The sequence below is a fragment of the Schistocerca gregaria genome, chromosome 2, assembly GCF_023897955.1.
Source record: "Schistocerca gregaria isolate iqSchGreg1 chromosome 2, iqSchGreg1.2, whole genome shotgun sequence".
Classification (NCBI taxonomy): domain Eukaryota; kingdom Metazoa; phylum Arthropoda; class Insecta; order Orthoptera; family Acrididae; genus Schistocerca; species Schistocerca gregaria.
The window spans coordinates 954,549,245-954,568,711 of NC_064921.1; the positions used below are offsets into that span (position 1 = coordinate 954,549,245).

General features: G+C 42.1%; 1 protein-coding gene across 1 annotated transcript in view; it reads left to right on the forward strand.

Annotated features, from left to right (window-relative positions):
* Positions 1–15,868, forward strand: part of LOC126336065 (uncharacterized) — a 59,400-nt gene extending 43,532 nt beyond the window's left edge. The window contains exons 4-5 of the mRNA XM_049999545.1: positions 5,186–5,418; positions 15,451–15,868. Coding sequence (XP_049855502.1) covers positions 5,186–5,418; positions 15,451–15,868 — 651 coding nt within the window. The remainder of the gene's footprint in view (positions 1–5,185; positions 5,419–15,450) is intronic.
* Positions 15,869–19,467: the final 3,599 nt, after the last annotated feature.

A 19,467-nucleotide genomic window follows, 5' to 3' on the forward strand; every position in this document is an offset into this window, starting at 1 on the left:
TATCTACTTCCTCCATAAAATTGGTGGGAAAAGACTAAAAATTACCGAATAAATTCCAAAAATTTCAGGTAATGACAATTAATTCTATGAGTAACATAGCCTCAAATTGAACTGGCAACACCTTTTACGTATTTTAGTAGTGGAGTACTTTTGTTACAATTGACATAAACATTGTGTGTGTTTCTGACATTTTTTGATAATATTTGAAAATAACATTGATATAATCATTGCGTTCCTGACGTATCTTTTCAAAGATTTTAGATGTTGAATTATCATTGTAGTGACACTACCTTGTGGATTACAACTGTATACCGTATCAAGACTTGAGCTCGAGACCTTTGCCTTTTACGGGCTGGGAGGGGGGGCGGGAGGCAAGTGCTGTACTAGCTGAGCTACCCAAGCACAAGTCATGGCCCATACCCTTAGCTTCACTTCCGCCAGTACCTCTCTTCTACCTTCCGAACTTCACTAAATTCTCCTGAAAAACTTGTAGGTTGTTTGATTGGTTGATTTTGGGGTCCGGACCAAACAGTGAGGTTATCGGTCCCGTCAGATTAGGGAAGGATGGAGAAGGAAGTCGGCCATGACATTTCAAAGGAACCAGCCCAGCTTTTGCCTGAAGCGATTTAGGGAAATCACGGAAAACTTACATCAGGATGGCCGGACCCAGGTTTGAACCACCGTCATGCCTAATGCGAGTCCAGTGTGCTAACCACTGCGCCACCTCGCTCGGTAAACTTGCAGTACTAGCACATTTGGAAAAAAGGTTATTACGGAGACAGAGCTTAGCCACAGACTGGTTTCAGTAAATTCTGAAAATCTTAATAAACATAGAGGCTGTCCCAGTCAGTATGCAGGAACGAGCATTCGCAGCTATAATGTCTAGTAAACATTGCTTCTAAAATGTATGCTTAAGAGCTATGACCACTTGCTCATTTCCCCTACAGTGAAACACATCTCTTGTACTGAAAAAATGCCCATAGCTGTTAAGGTACACATTTTAGAGCCCATGTTTAGTAGAAATTTAGTCTTGTTTTGGTCCATACTACCTCCTCCTAACTTACGGAAAGCAAAGAACTTGGAGTAGAAGAGATTTGTTTCACATTATCGAAGATGAAGTGCTCATGGCTTTAAGGTATGCCTTTTAGAGCCAGTGTTCAGTACAATTTATTGCTTCGAATGACCGTTCCTTCTGGGACACTCGTATTTCTAAAGATGGAGCTAAGTATTTATTTTAAGGCTATTTTTAACATATTACGTGTAAATAATCATAGAAATCCATAAAGAAAAATTACAAATTTAAAAAATGTTTGTTCGACTGTGTTTCGATACAACCTGCCTACTGTTTAATATATTTGCACGATAGAAAAAGAATGGGCCCTAATGATGCAGATGTTAGGCAGCCTAATCTCAAATCCATCTACTTATGCATGAAAACAGTCAAAGAACTAATGATAAGGACTGAGGATAGAAAAGAAGTCAGAAGACGTTGCGCGGTAAGGTAATTTTTATTTTATTTTTATTTATGTTTTTAATTTAACCTAATCTCATTAGGACCACCAGGTTATCTGTTACATCAGACTAGGGTTTCACACATATACAGGATGTTTATAAATGAATATAGGGGTTTTAAGGCTTTATTACATTAAACTTACAGTTATAAATGATATTTCAAATGAAATAGCTACTCAAACAGTTTTACCAAGAACCTTATAAATGTTCAGTGTGAACACTATTTGTCACATGGCACACATCAAGTCTATAACCGAGTTCTTCCCAAACTTTGATAAGTGTGTCTTCAGTGATTGTAGCAACACCTGCATCAATCCAGTTTCTTAGCTCAGGGAGGTCTGCTGGTAGCGGAGGCACGTACACACGATCCTTGATGGAGACCCAAAGGAAAAAAATCGTATGGCGTTAGGTCGGGTGAACGTGGAGGCCATGCAAAGTAAGCCCTGTCATTGGGCCCCTTGTGGCCTATCCAGCGCTTGGGCTAGAGACTTGGTGTGTGCCGTGTGACAAATGGTGCTGACATTGAACATTTATAAGGTTTTTGGTAAGACTGTTTGACTTGCTCTTTCATTCAATATATCATTTGAGAGATTACAGGGTACTCTCACTTCAGATTTGGTGTAGGGAATACAATCTACGGCGATTTGAATTCATACATTGTGATGAAATGGTGGGCAGCAGTTTATGGTCTTGTTTGCATGCTCTAGGGAAAGAAATATGGTAAGCTTAAACTGCATTCGAAGGAACAGGGTGCCGACTTAAACGACGGCAGTAAAGGCACGGCGTTGGCGGGGTGACAAAGCGTGTTTTTTCTGGAGAACGATGAAGAGACATTTCCAGACGGCCTCCTGCCACGGTCGTATTGTCCAGAAACACATTAAGCTTTGGCGCCAGATGTCCAGGTATGTGGCCTAGCGCCGAAAAGTCGCCGACGGCGCATTGTAGGCCTTGTTAGCTAGCAAGCCGCAAAAAGAAATGTACACGTTCCTGCAAATGTCCATGCGCCAGAATAACTGGCACCCAGACGTGCAGACTCTGTTTAAAAACATGTTTTGTCAATGCGAGTTTATGGCCGTTATTTGCAAACTTTGAAATGGACGCAACAGGGGAGATAACAAGCTATTTATGGAGGGCTGTGCTTCCACCGTATACTGTGTTAGCAAAAGACACGGCAAACGTGTGGGAAAGAGGCCGCAAAGCTGATTTTTTTTCTGTTTTGTGCCAATTAACTTTAAGTCTCTGATTGATCAAATCGGTTTGCAGTGCAAAGACCATTCACCGGGCTTAGAATGCCGGGCTTCAGCTCTTTATTGGCTTGTGCGAAATTGGGGGAAGTCAAAAAGGGGAAATGTGTTTTGGAACCTAGCTGAGGGGGCAACACAGAGAAAGGGAGATCTACACTCTGGTACAAGTCTCTTGTACTAGCGCTTTGCTAGTAACGAACTGTAGGTCTCTACCTAAACGGCAAGACTTGTGTCCTTTGCTAGGGCGCGACTTGGAGCCTGTGCCAGTCGCCTTCTGAACCGTCAGAGCTACTGCTTGTATCATCACGGTCACGACAAGTGACGCGTGGGTGTACTTATTTGTCTACAGTCGGCCGTCTAAGCATTTAAAGTGTTCCGACATGCACAGTCGTGTCACGGAGTCAAATTGGTTTGACTGACCAGCAAATGGGTCTACCTGCACACTGGAATCCGTCGGGGTTTCAGAAGCTCTTAGGGAAGTATCTGCATTCTGAATTAATCGAACGCGAGACCGCGTACTTGCATTTTTCTGGAACGCACATTTAATGACAGGTTTCCTCGTCCATGACTTCAGTCGCCGAACGCATTGTAGTATGCGGCTTAGACCACTAGGATGGTAAAGTATTCGCTGCTGCGACGTAGGGCTAAATATCTATTTCTCAGCACCCTGTTCTTTCAAACCATATTTTTCCTTTTCTTTTTTTTTGGACGTTAGAATATAGATGCTTGGTGGTGGCTTAGTTTGATGCCATTACCTGGATCACGTGTATGAAGTGAGATAGAGTGAGTAGTGTTCTGGTTAGAGTCGTATGTCGGTTCCCAGATCACTCTGTCCACCATAGATCCCATCTTAGTAAGGCTTTTGTTAAATAAATATTTTTTGTTTGGTGTTTCTTTACTCTCTTTCAAATTCTAAAGGTGGCAGGGGTAAAATACAGGCAGTGAAAGGCTATTTACAATTTGTACAGAAACCAGATGGAAATTATAAGAGTCGAGGGACATGAAAAGGAAGCAGCGGTTGGGAAGGGAGTGAGACAGGGTTGTTGCCTCTCCCCGATGTTATTCAATCTGTATATTGAGCAAGCAGTAAAGGAAACAAAAGAAAAATTTGGAGTAGGTATTAAAATCCATGGAGAAGAAATAAAAACTTTGAGGTTCGCCGATGGCATTGTAATTCTGTCAGAGACAGCAAAGGACTTGGAAGAGCAGTTGAACGGAATGGACAGTGTCTTGAAAGGAGGACACAAGATGAACATCAACAAACGCAAAACGAGGATACTGGAATGCAGCCGAATTAAATCGGGCGATGCTGAAGGAATTAGATTAGGAAATGAGACACTTAAAGTAGTAAACTAGTATTGCTATTTGGGGAGAAAAATAACTGATGATGATCGAAGTAGAGAAGACATAAAATATAGACTGGCAATGGGAAGGAAAGCGTTTCTGAAGAAGAGAAATTTGTTAACATAAAGTATAGATTTAAGATTCAGGAAGTCATTTCTGAAAGTATTTGTATGGAGTGAAGCCATGTATGGAAGTGAAAAGAGGACGATAAATAGTTTGGACAAGAAGAGAATAGAAGTTTTCGAAATGTGGTGCTAGAGAAGAATGCTGAAGATTAGATGGGTAGATCACGTTACTAATGAGGAGGTATTGAATAGAATAGGGGAGAAGAGGAGTTTGTGGCACAACTCGACAAGAAGAAGGGACCGGTTGGTAGGACATGTTCTGAGGCATCGAGGGATCACAAATTTAGCATTGGTGGGCAGAGTGTAGGGTAAAAATCGTAGAGGGAGACCAAGAGATGAATACACTAAGCAGATTCAGAAGTGTGTAGGTTGCAGCAAGTACTGGGAAATGAAGGAGCTTGCACAGGATAGAGTAGCATGGAGAGCTGCATCAAACCAGTCTCAGGACTCGAGACCTCAGTAACAATGGTTTTTCTTTAATAATTTTCTTGTTTTGTCTTGTTTAAGATAAATAAATCGATTGTGAATTAGACTCCTCTCCATGAGTTCTGATTCACAGTTCCTTTGCATTTTTATGGCAGTCTAGATCATAAGGAGTAGCTTTTTCATTTGGTGACCACTGCGTGGATTATTACTTCATTAAGCGTAATCGTCTTCCACATTTATAACTGTAAGATTAATGTAATAAATATTATAAAGCGTTAAAACCCTGATATTCATTCATAAACACCCTGTACGATACATTACACCATAATTATCAAAGAAAGTAACAGTTTACTATGACAACTAGTACTAAAATTATCTGAGTGTCTGCAGTGGCAGTGTGAGTATATCATACTGTGAGCAAATAAAGTTAATACTGGCATTGGTCGTACTACGGCAGCTGCAGGCCCTAATATTAATAATAATGATAACCCGGCAGTAGTGAGGGGCGGGGCCTCCTGTGCCTGTGTGGGACAGGGCGAGATGGCGGGCTCGCTGGCGGTGGTGCGGTGGCAGCGTGACCCGGAGTCGCTGGAGCAGCTGCCGGCGGCCGGCCCTGCCTATGTGTCGCGCAGCCTGCTGGCCCTCCTGTCCGCGGAGCCGGAGGACGCGCTCAGCCGCCTGCTGCGCCGCGCCCAGCCCGTCTCCGACGTCCACCGGGCGGCCCGGCGCATCGCCAGCGAGGGCAGGGGCGTGATCCTGCTGGACAGGTAACCACACCCAGTCACAGCGCCGAGAGGTACACTACTGGCCATTAACATTGCTACACCACGAATATGATGTGCTACAGACGCGAAATTTAACCGACAGGAAGAAGATACTGTGATGTGCAAATGATTAGCTTCTCAGAGCATGCACACATGGTTGGCGCCGCTGGCGACACCTACAACGTGCTGACATGCGGAAAGTTTCACAACCGATTACTCATACACAAACAGCAGTTGACCGGCGTTGCTTGGTGAAACGTTGTTGCGATGCCTCGTGTAAGGAGGAGAAATGCGTACCATCACATTTCCGACTTTGATAAACGTCGGATTGTAGCCTATCGCGATTGCGGTTTATCGTATCGCGACATTGCTGCTCCCGTTGGTCGAGATCCAATGACTGTTAGCAGAATATGGAATCGGTGGGTTCAGGAGGGTAATACGGAAGGGCGTGCTCGATCTCAACGGCCTCGGATCACTAGCACTCGAGATGACAGGCATCTTATCCCCATGGTTGTAACGGATCGTGTAGCCACGTCTCAATCCCTTAATCAACAGATGGGAACGTTTAGAAATAACAACCATCTGCACGAACAGTTCGACGACGTTTGCAGCAGCATGCACTATCAGCTCGGAGACCGTGGCTGCGGTTACCCTTGACGCTGCATCACAGACAGGAGCCCCTGCGATGGTGTACTCAACGACGAACCTAGGTGAACAAATGGCAGAACGTCATTTTTTCGGATGAATTGAGGTTCTGTTTACAGCATCGTAATGATCGCATCCGCGTTTGGCGAAATCGCGGCGTGATGGTATAGGGTGCCATTGGTTACACGTCTCGGTCACCTCTTGTTGGCATTGACCGCACTTTGAACAGTGAACGTCACGTTTCAGATTTGTTACGACCCGTGGCTCTACCCTTTATTCGATCCCTGCGAAACCCTACATTTCACCAGGATAATGCACCACCGCATGTTGCAGGTTCTGTACGGGCCTTTCTGGATACAGAAAATGTTCGACTGCTGCCCTGGCCAGCACATTCTCCAAATCTCTCACCAACTGAAAACGTCTGGTCAATGGTGGCCGATCAACTGGCTCGTCACAATATGCCAGTCACTACTCTTGATGAATTGTGGTATCGTGTTGAAGCTGCATGGGCAGCTGTACCTGTACACGCCACCCAAGCTCTGTTTGACTCAATGCCCAGGCGTACCAAGCCCGCTATTACGGCCAGAGGTGGTTGTTCTGGCTACTGATTTCTCAGGATCTATTCACCCAAATTGCGTGAAAATGTAATCTCATGTCAGTTGTAGTATAATATATTTGTCCAATGAATACCCGTTTATCACCTACATTTCGCATTGGTGTAGAATTTTAATGGCCAGCAGTGTAGAAAGCTATACTGGACTCGTCATTCTTTCCATAAATCCGACATAGATTGTGACCATTCGATCTATTCGTAATTTATTGCTTCACGAAGAAGACCCTTTGCTGGCCGTAGCCTGAATCCGCACGTAAAAATAGTTGACGAAATTGTAATTCCGATTGTAGCCGTAGTCCGGTATTCACATAAATTCATTGGTAATAATAATAACAATGGCGTATGACGAGGGCCTCCCGTCGGATAGTGACAAGTGAAAATTTGTGCAGGACCGGGTTGGTGGCCTGACTTCCCAGTTCACAAGAGTAGTTGCTTTAACCGCTTCGTCCGATACAGACTTTTGGTTTTCTCTCAATGACTAAACATATACTCTTTTACCCCCAGCATTCATCAGTTTGGGGAGGAAATCATTTTGTAGAGCTCAGTGCTCTGGCTAAAACAATGCTGATATGTCTAGAATTATGTAAGGCACCTATATAACAAAATCTAATAACTAAATATATCCATTGTACAGTTGCTGTAACATAAAACAAGTGAAACAAAAGGATTACTTATACAACTTAGGTGTAATTAATATTGCACAGCCATGCCATAATGTGTTTAACATATACTTTGCGGCAGTTATGAACTAAACAAATGCGCCAGTTATAACACTAGAAGATCGATGCTGCTTTCCCAGACATGCTGTTCTATAGGGAAACTGTAACGAATATCTATTGGCTAAAACAGATTTTATCCATTCCATTAAGAGAGTATCCTCTTGTTAATAGTGTATTGTACAGTAACCGTCCCCATTGAACTTAGTGTATAGTAACCATCCTCATTGAAGTTAGTAACAATTAGGCATTGTTCAGTGTGTTTCGTGTTTTAAATAACGTATGTACGCACGCAGGAATGGGACGATATGAAGTGATTACCCAGTACGACAGTGATAAGTTCATGCCGAAGGACGAGCCAAATAATACGTATTTTTACAAGAAAACTTAGAAGATGCAGCAAATCTATATAAAAGAGATTGCCTACACTACGCCAGCAGGTCCTCTATTACAGTACTGGGGTGCGTTTGGGATCCTTACCAGATAGGACTGAGGGATCGTTAGAGGAGGGCACGGCCGATTTACATCCCCTTCCATACCTAATCTACGCTTGCCCTCCCTTTGTTGTTTACAACAAATAACACTGAATGTACGCTCCACAAAGTTTCTCCTGGTGATACTAGTAGTATGTATAAAGACTGCACCGAACACCAGGATGCATAACATCGGTATATGACCTTATGGTTGTTGGCAGAGAGCAATTTCACCATTTAACAATCATACCGGCTATTCGAGAGTGGAATTGACTTCCAAATCATTTTTTTTCGGCTGGGGATAGCAAATCACTCCTACCACTTGGGTAGAGTGTATCTACGAACTTTCACCCGTTTTATATCTCTATCATTTAGTCTAGTCCCTGTTCCATTTGCGAATGATGCATGGGAAAAACGATTGTTGGCAAGCCTCCATACTGGCTCTAATTCCTCAAAATTCTCCATTGTCATCATTTCGAGTGATGTATGTGGGAGGAAGTAATATGTCGCCCAACTCCTCCCTGAGAAATTCTCTCGAATTTTCAACAGCTTACGTCTTCGTGATGCACAAAGCCTCTCTTGTAGCACCTACCCCTGGAGCTTGTTTACTATGTCCAAAACGCACTCAGGCTGACTAAAACATCCTTCGCATGCCCCACAGCATCAGATCTTTTCCATAACTTCTATTAACGTGGCCTGGGAGGTGCCAAGCCTGAAGAGCAACACACAACAATCTTGCGAACGAGTGTTTTGTAATCCACTCCTTTCGTAGATAATGTACATTTCCTTATGATTCTTCCATTGAATCTGAGCATGGAATCTGCTTTAGCATACAATTTGTTTTGTGCAGTCGTTCCACTTTGGGTCTCTGAGCATGATTTCTTCCAGGTATTGACCGAGTGTTACTGTTTCTCGTGATTTTTTGTCAATATTTTATTGTTCGTGGAAAGAAGGATTGTCGGTATGCCTCTGTGTGGGCTCTAATCTCTCTGAGTTTATCCTCATGGTCTCTTCGCGAGATGTACGTAGGAGGGAACAATATACTGCTTGACTACTCGGTGAATGTATGTTTTCGAAACTTCCACAAAAGCCCGTACCGGGCTACTGAGCGTTTCTCCTGCAGAGTCTTCCACTGGAGTTTATCTGTCATCTCTGTAACGCTTTGGCGAGTACTAAATCATCCTGTAACGAAGCGCGCTGCTCTACGTTGGATCTTCTCTATCTCTTCTATCAACCCTATCTGGTACGGATTCCACACTGCTGAGCAGTATTCAAGCAGTGGGCGAACAAGCGTACTGTAACCTACTTCCTTTGTTTTCGGATTGCATTTACAAAACTAGTGATTAATGCCACGTAGCTATCTAAAAACGTTCAGAAAGTTCCTGATATGCCTCCACAGTGCCTGAAAACGTACGCTGCTGACAGTTCATACACACACGAAACACAGAGAAAGACACACCACCAAGGAAATATCAAAACGGGACGGAAATTGGTAGATGTGATATACATGCACAGAAAAAAAATGGTTACAATTTCAGAAAACGGTATGGTTTGTTCAAGAGAAAGTTCTTCACAAACTGAGCAAGTCAGTAATGCATTGGTCTACCTCTAGACGTTACAAGAAGTTATTCCGCTTGGCATTAATTGATAGAGTTCTTCGATGTCCCCCTGAGGGATATCGTGCCACATTCTGTTGACAAATCCCCAGATGTTTGGAGCGTCCCCCACATGATGCTCCAAACGTTCTCAGGTGGAGAGAGATCCGATGTATTCAGACACGTCTTGGCTGGTCATTGGGCTCAGTTCAAAGCGGGACTCATCACTGAAGACCGTTCTACTCTAGTCAAGGAGAACCAGGCCAAAGGAGTGTCTGGAGGCGCCCTGGACAGTGGTGGGCTGGCCCTGAACCGTCTGGCAACTACGAATAATAGTAGGGTGTCACCTCATTTCGTTGAAGGATCCATTTGGTCATCATCCGCGGCACCCTTACAGCACAGCAGTACGTCAACGATATTCTACGCCCAGTTTTTATTCCCTTCATTACCTGAGCTCACATTTCAGCATGATCACGGCGGCCCGCACGTGGCGAGATTTTATACTCATTTTCTTCGTGCGTGGAAACACTTTCTTGGCCAACAAGGTCGCCAGGTCTCTACCCAATTGGGAACATCTAGAGCATTATGGGCAGGGCCCACCAACCATGCTCTAAGGCGCCAGTTGGGCAGAATTTGGAACTATGTACCTCAGGTTGAGATCCAACAACTCTATCCATCAATGAAAAGCTATAAACAAAATTAAGGAATTTTTCCGATGTGTTAAGGAAAATCTTGTCCTGGGAGTACCAAGTATTTATAATATTCCTTCCAATTGTGGTAGCATTTGTGTGGGACAGTCTGTATGGACTATTTGATCACCAATGTCACTTTAGTAGGAGAGTCTTGAAAAGTCAGCTGTGACCAAACGGAATGTATTAAATAAACAAAGGATTGCGTACCAGCATACGTGAATTCTCGCTACGCCTCACGCTATTGTGACTGTGTGACTAAGAAAGTTGAAATTATGCTATTTGATAACTACCTCAATGGAGACACCTGCTCTGCACTTAGCATCGGATGAAAGCGAACACTTCATGAAGAAAGATTTCACCTATTTAACCGACTGATATGAGTAGTGGCGCTACATTCGACGCTGGAAAGCGAGCATAAACGTGGCTCCTGGGTGTGGAGCGGGCTTCATGGGTGTCATTTTCATGAGATGATGTAGTCAATCGGATCACATTCTCTGCGTATAAAAATTAGAACCTCGCCAGTTTCAGCAAAGTCAGTACAGCACTGTGTTTCTCGACCTATTTATGTGCTCTACGTTACATTCTGTTACATTCAGTGACAACCTCTAATTCCTTTACCGATCATAAATCCTGTTGCATGTCTTCCTGCGGTAAACTAGGCTAAGTACAAAGAACTACAAAACTTGTCTCCTCGGTACAGGAATCATTGTCTCACTCGCGAACTGCTCTCCGAACGGTGGTGTCGTTACAAAATGCATGCTGTGTGGAGTTTTGGGTCACAGGTGCATGTTCTGCTGTATGTATGTAACGCATCTGAAAAACCTGTACAGTGGATACCCTTTCTCTACAAGAGGTACAGTAAACAATCCCCACTTCATTATTTACGGAACATTGCCACCCTGCACTGAGTTCCTTTCTTGCATTAGCAGTACTGTTTCTCTTTTTTTGGTTCCGTTCCTCATTCAGGAAAAAGGCACTCTCACTGGATCACTTTGTCATACGTCTTTCAAGACCCCCTTATCACACGAATAGATAGAGGTACCAAGTTGAAATCTATATCGAATACTAAGCTTTGCGGTCTCTTGCTGGTGTAAAATGTTTAAGCCTCTAAGTCAGTATAGTCAAAAGACACTGGCATCTATGTCATATGTTTTGATATCTGCAATCACACTCATCAAAACTATAAGATACTTCCCCTTCACATAGAATCATGAAATTTGGCAAGAATCAGAATTTCTCCATCAAAGTAAAGGTACAAATCCGAAAATTTTTAATGTGTAATTATGTGTTGTTATCTTCTTCAGTCCAAAGAGTGAATGGTTTGATGCAGCTATCCATGCTACTTATCCAGTGCAAGCCTATTCATCTTCGAGTAACTACTGAACCTACATCCTTCTGCATCTCCTTAGCGCATTCATCTCTTGGTCTCCCTCTACGATTTTCCCCTCACGCTTCCCTCCAGTACTAAATTGGTGATCTCCTGACGCCTCAGAATATGTCCAACCAATCGATCCCTTCTTCTACTCAGGTTGTGCCACAAAAATTCTCTTCCCCTCAATTCTATTCAGTACTTCCGCATTAGTTAATGATCTACCCATCTAATCTTCGGCATTCTTCCGTAGCTCCACATTTCGAAATCTTCTGTTCTCTTCTTGTCTAAACTGTTTATCATTCATGTTTCACTGCCATACATGGCTGCACTCCGTACAAACACTTTCAGAAAAGACTTTCTGACCCTTAAATGTATACTCGAAGTTAACAAATTTCTCTTCTTCAGAAACGCTTTCCTTGCCATTGCCAGTCTACATTATATAAAATATAAACTTTTATTTGCCGTTTGGTCTTCGTCTGTATGTGTGTCCATCTGCTAAGACTCTTTTTTTCCGCAGGAACGGGTAGAGGTATCGAGTTTAAATTTATGTCACATAATAAAGTCACGGTCCCTTGGCAGTGTAAAAATATAAGCTTTTAATTCACTATAATCATAATACATGGCCATTTACGCCACATATTATGATACTCGTAAAATCACTTATCAAAACATATGGATGAACTCTCTATATGCATAAAAAATTTGAACTCTCAGGGCGCGAGTTCAACTCGCACTTGTCCGATTTTTTAATTTTTTTATTTATTTATTTATGTTTAACAGAAGGTGATGGTGATTTAAAGGTGTTCGAACCAAGATTTTATTACCGAAACCAATGAGAATTACAGAATTGTCAAGCAGATGATAGTAGCTTATCAGTTCAGGCTCAGATACGAATCTCAAGGTCACTGGTAAGGACTTTAGGTATAAGGTTGCAAGCTTGGGCGACTGGCGACTTAATTCATGGTAAAGCTCCCCCCCCCCCCCTTCCCATCCCCCACCACCCGATCACATCTTCTGCTGGGAACCGTCAGCAATTGATCAAAGTAATTCACGGAATCCACAAGCCACTCCACTCGTCCCCCTCTCCCCCAGCTTTCCTAACCCCCTGAACCAATGATATTTAAGAACCGCCCCCCCCTCCTCATAAACAACTTTTATAACTGGACACTTCAGTAGGTAAGATCAGATCGGCAGTTGCACATCATATGGAGACGATCAAACTATGTCTATTTATTAACAGATTACGTTAAGTCGCTTCGCTTGAGGTCTGTGTGTTGATAAGAATTTAATAATACTTTATTTTAGGCTCCAGTAGAGACCACACTCAAGCAGGTAAGTAAGTATTCTCGTTCTTCCCCAATTTTACGTATTTTTCACCCATTTACATTATTTTACGTACTTTCCACAATTTTACGTATTCTGTAATTTTTCCAAATTTTACACAACTATGCCACCCCCATCCGACCGCTCCTAAGGTCGTCAGTCAATCACAATGCAGTATGTACGCGAATTATTTATCACTGATAAGCCACCACTTCACAAGGATTTAAGTCCGGGCAGTATGGTGGATGGTACAATACTTTCCAGTCCCGTCGACCGAACAGAGTCGCCACAGCTTGCACTGTACGCGCCCGAGCATTTTCGTGCAAAATGATGGGTGGGTCGCGCAGAAAGTGTCGCCGGTTCTTTCTCAAAGTTGGTCGCAGGTGATGCTCCAAAAACGAACAATGACACGACTTAAGTCTTTGTGACTTTGATCTGATTCCGAAGACGAAGGGACAACTTCGTGACATTCGCTTCTGAACTCTTCCAGAGACTCGACAGGCACTAGACCGCTCTATTCGCACCATCAACAGAACAGGCTCTGGTAACAGTATACTACGCCTTCCCTATTGCTAGCAACGGGTTCTATACAACGCTGGTAACTACTTTAAAGGACAGAAACAGGTGCAAACATGTAACTCTTTTGTATCGGTTGTGAATAAGTAGTTGCCACTATTTAAGTTCAAATCCTCGTATTTATCGTCCATGTTCCACACCCATAGGCCGAGCGGTTCTAGGCGCTTCAGTGCGGAACCGCGCGACTGCTACGATCGCAAGTTCGAATCCTGCCTTGAGCATGGCTGAGTGTCATGTCCTTAGGTTAGTTAGGTTCAAGTAGTTCTAATTTCTAGGGAACTGATGAGCTCAGATGTTAAGTCCCATAGTGCTCAGAACCATTTGAACAACTTCCATACATGGCTACACTCCACACGAACACGTTCAAAAAAGACTTCCTGACACTTAAATCTAAATTCTATTTCACTTCTTCAGAAACACTTTCCTTGCCATTGCCAGTCTACATTTTATATCCTCTTTACTTCGACAATCATCAGATACTTTGCTCCGCAAACAGCAAAACTCATCTACTACTTTAGGTGTCTCATTTCCTAATGTAATACCCTCAGCATCACACGATTTAATTCGATTACATTCCATTTTCCTCGTTTTCCTTTTGTTAATGTTCATCTTATATCCTCTTTCTAAGACAGTGTCCATTCCATTCATCTGCTCTTCCAGATAATTTGCTGTCTCTGACAGAATTACAATGTCGTCGGCAAACCTAAAAGTTTTTATTTCTTCTCCATGGATTTTAATTCTTACTCCAAATTTTTCTTTTGTTTACTTCATTGCTTGCTCAATATACAGATTGAATAACATCGGGGAGAGGCTACAACCCTGTCTCAGTCCCTTCCCAACCACTGCTTCCCTTTCATGCCCCTCGACTCTTATAACTGTCATTTGGTTTCTGTACAAATTGTAAATAGCCTTTCGCTCCCTGTGTTTTACCCCTACCATCTTTAGAATTTGAAAGACAGTTTTCCAGTCAACATTGTCAAAAGCTTTCTCTAAATCTATAAATGCTAGAAACGTAGATTTTGCCTTTCCTTAATCTATCTTCCAAGATAAGTCGTAGGATCAGTATTGCCTCACGTGCTCCAACATTTATACGTATACCGAACTGATCTTCCCCGAGGTCCATTCGTCTGTAAAGAATTCGTGTTAGTATTTTGCAGCCGTGACTTAGTAAACTGATAGTTCGGTAATATTCACACCTGTCAGCACTTGCTTTCTTTGGGATTGGAATTATTATATTCTTTCCATATAAGCACAAACAAGAAACAGATCTATCAGACAGAAAGCTTGACCTATCGCCAGTGCTGCATGGGATTAATCTTTACAACAGTGATACCTGACGTAATATATGGAAGAAACAGGCGGACAATAATAATTAAAAAGGTATTGTTAAAATACGGGGGGGGGGGGGGGGGGATTCGAGAAATGCGGGAGACAGGTGGTCAAATGGTATAATATTTAGGGGTAACTGTTCAAGTCCAACAAAAGTTTTCAGAGTCCAAAAGCGTGTAATGCGTATTGTTTGTGGAGTAAATTCACGGACGTCCTGTAGAAACCTCTTCACAGAACTGGGTATACTAACTACTGCCTCTCAGTATATTTACTCCTTAATGAAATTTGTCCTAAATAATATATCTCTTTTTCCAACAAACACCTCAGTTCATACATACAATAGCAGGAACAAAAACGATCTGCACAAGGACTTAAAAGCGCTTACTTTAGTTCAAAAAGGGGTCCACTACTCAGGAACACTCATCTTCAATAATTTGCCAGCAAACATAAAAAATTTAGTTACAAATAAGTATCAGTTTAAAAGGAGCCTGGAAAGACTTACTAGTGACCAACTCCTTCTACTCCATTGACGAATTTTTTAATAGAAATAAATGATGTATTGTGTATATTCATGCTATTAGTATTGTTATTTCAGCTTAAAAAAAATTTGACATGTTCCACATCCACGAGGATCTCCTCAGCACGGACTTATGGAACGAAAAACTAATCTAATGTGTGATGTGGGTGTGCGCGCTGCGCAGGTGGGAGGCGGAGCGGCTGGCGCGGTCCTCGGAGCACGCGACGGCGCTGGGGCTGCCGCGGCTTCACGTGCTGCGCCGCTGCCCCTACCAGAGCTACGTGGCCTACGAGGTGCCGCGCCGCTCCGCGCTGCTGCCGCGCCTCGACCGCGTGCTGTCGCGCGCCCTGCAGGCCGGCATCCCGCAGCACTGGCGCGCCGGCAGCCGGTACGCGGAGCTGGTGCGCGGCGAGGCCGTGGCGCCGGTGAGGGAGCCGCCGCCCACGCCGCTGCGGCCGCAGCACCTCCAGGTCGCCTTCGGCCTGCTCGCGATGGGCTGGGCCGCCGCCGCCGTCGCCTTTCTCGGGGAACTCGCAGTCGCCGCCTGCCGCTCTGCCGGGCGCGAGAGGCGGCGCCTCACACCGGCAGTCTTCAAAATCTGACGTGCAGTAGACGCTTCCTAACAATTATGTCCGAGACCGGTGTCTTTCTCCCTAGGCCAGTAAACTTACAAGTACACATACGCAACTCATACACTTCAAATTTGGTTTCAATACGTTCTAGTGTAGAGCAAAATAAGAGACACATTTTTTCTGTACGTACCTATACGGCCATTAAACTGATGAAACACCCCCTTGAAAAGAGCTATGTTTAATATTTCTGAAAGTATACCATTGAAACAGTTAGAAATATAATGAAAGCTTCAAATAAAAGTTCTGTTGTTCTTAGTTTACGTTACAATGGTGCACCTAGATTTGTCGAAAACGTCATAGTTTTTCGAAATTCCCTCCACCCTCTGTTTTGTTTTTCATCTGTTCATTTGACTCACAGCAAAACATATAGCATCGTTAATAGAAACAACGGGAAAAACGGAAAAATGTTTAACACCGTTGATGAACATGGAAAAAGTGCGATTATTTCTACGATTCCTGGCGAACTCTTGGTATGATTCATCCTTTAGATACATGTATAATTGTGTAATCGAAAAAATCCTTGAAACATTTTTCAGACGTAAGTATATTACGTAATTACAATATTAGAATGCATTTAAGAAATAATACTGTAAACATTCAGTCCCTCATTCACAATCAGTTTCCTTCTCCAAGATTTGTCAACCTTTTTAAATATACATGACAAATGTGAGACACTTGTTCACTTTCTGCATGTCTATCCTTGTCCCATCCGAACAATTCTGTAATGTGTATAATTGCACCCATTTACAATAATGTTTCAACAGTAGTGTGCAAATAATTTCAAATATAACACAATTAAATCTGAAAAAGTAACAAATTAAAAACAAAATAAGGATTACACCAAATATAAAAAGGAAACACAAATACAGCACAAGATATTTGATATTTCATAAAATTAAAAGAAAAAATATAGGTAACAATATATGAAGAATATACATTTGGGATATATATATTTGGGCAACATTTATTGAACAACCCAACATGACTTACGTTTGACATTGAAGCAGTCACATATTGGGTGCGCGTACAGTGATGTAATGATATTTTTAACTTGTTCCTGACCAACGTATCTTTCGAAAATTTCATCATATAACAATGAATTGGTGTTTAAGATGCTATATATTTTACTATTAGTCAAATGTCGAAATGAGAAACAAAATAATGGTTGGGAGGGGATTTCGAAAAAAATGAGTTTTTCCAGAAATGTGTGTGACGTACTTTACAGACCATAGAGATTTTATTTGAAGGTTTTTTTTTTGGCTGTTACAGTGTCAGCATTATTCATTCAGGTATTCTTAAGGGGGTGCTTCACCCTCTTAATGGTCATATGGGCAGGTATAAAAAGATATTTGTCTCTAATTTTTCTCTGCACTACAAAGACGATCCAAATCGAAATTTATCCCTTGGGTAGTTTCACTTGCTAGATACATAATAAGGTACCTGTTCAAAAAATTGTTGAATTCTGAAAACTGTTTTACACGAGCATACCTAAAAAATGGTTCAAATAGCTCTGAACACTACGGAACTTAACATCTAGGGTCATTCGTCCCCTAGAACTTAGAACTACTTAAACCTAACTAACCTGAGGACATCACACACACCCATGCTCGAGGCAGGATTTGAACCTACGACTGTAGCAGTCCCGCGGTTCCTGACTGCAGCGCCTAGAACCGCACGGCCACAGCGGCCGCCCTACACGAGCATGCCTCCTTTATAATAATTCATCTCAACCTGCTCCCGAATGGAGTTTCAACCGCCATCTAGAAGAAACCCAAAATTTTCGAACTTTTCCAGTTTCTGTCTAATCAGATAATCCATGTAAAACTTTCGCACTTTTATAATTTTAAATAGTTAAAGTATTTGGAATGCAAATGTAAAACACAAATAAATAAATAAATGCGAAATGTGTAGGTTATAACGAAGTGTTTGATTCTTACCTGCTAAAGTTGTTGTTGTGGTATTCAGTCCTGAGACTGGTTTGATGCTGCTCTCCATGCTACTCTATCCTTCTGAATCTGTTTAGTGTATTCATCTGTTGGTCTCCCTCTACGATGTTTACCCTCCACGCTGCCCTCCAATACTAAATTGGTGATCCCTTGATGCCTCAGAACATGTCCTACCAACCGATCCTTTCTTCTAGCCAAGGTGTGCCACAAACCTCTCTTCTCCCCAATCCTATTCAGTACCTCCTCATTAGTTATATGATCTACCCATCTAATCTTTAGCATTCTTCTGTATCACCACATTTCGAAAGTTTCTAATCTCTTCTTCTCCAAACTATTTATCGTCCATGTTTCACTTCCATACATGGCTACACGCCAAGGTAAGAAGCCCAAATTTCGTCACCGCAGTAGGCTGGGGACTCTAGGCCAGGAATGGTTATCGAAAAGGCTAAAATTGGTACATATATTCTTGAATTTATTCTCCACCTGTAGGCAAGTTACAATTAAATTATTGTAATAAATTGCAGTCAGTAGTTGACATAGACATTAATTGCCAAAACAGACTTCGTAATTTCATTACCCATAAAAAAATCTCCGAAGTAAAATTAAAATGTATTTCTCTATTCTCTTATTACCAAACACTTTAACTGTTATAAGTCACTTACAGTCCATGCATGAACGATGTTTTCAAGCTATTATCAGTCTCATAAACATGTGTCACATATGAATTTGTATGTCTGTGTAGTCGAAGAGTATGTTTCCTCATGCCAAACCAAGGATCTCCTGCAACGAATCCATTTCTCTCCGCTTGCGTTTCCTCATCTGGGAATAGAAAATAATCTCTATTGAAGGCACATAAAATGAAATTTTTATAACAATTCCAATTTTTTTCCTGGGGACAAAATTTGCAACTGCAAGGGGGACGAAATTACGAACCTCCCCATATTTATTATAGTGGCCACTGCCTTAACATACCCCAAACCCTTGACTATAGTCATTATAAGTCAGAAACTATAATACACGACTGAAATATAGCCCAACATTTGAACACAAATTAGTGCTCAGGCCAGGAGTAACAGACTATTAATTTCACTGCTGCACTAACTCACCTCAGCGTAAAAAGATGATTTCCCCCATACACGAAAGCTATACGTGCTACACATAACAGACTCTCTCAACAAGACAGTAAATTGAAGACACGCATGTGGACGCAGCTGAACATTAATTACCAACTGTGGAAATCGGAAATTCCTAGTGGGACAATATAATTAGCATGGACGGAATTAGGGCCCCTAACATTATGCCACTAAGCCAAAACAACCTCTAACTTCATTTTGAGACTTTAATTGTACTTCCTACTTTATGTAAGCTCTTGAGGCCGTAGTCGCAATAGTCAAACCACAAATAAAGACGCAATGACAAATAGGTTCTCGTTTCGGAAAGTATATTCATTTACAAAAGTCAGCTTGCACTACGGGAAGAGACAATGGAGTAGCACAGTGCTCGCGGTTGTTCTCAATAACAATGCTGTATACAAATATCTTGTTAATAAGTACTTTTAAACAAATATAATGGTATGTATACTATGATACTATGAAAAGGGAGTCTCCTATTCATTGTTAATAA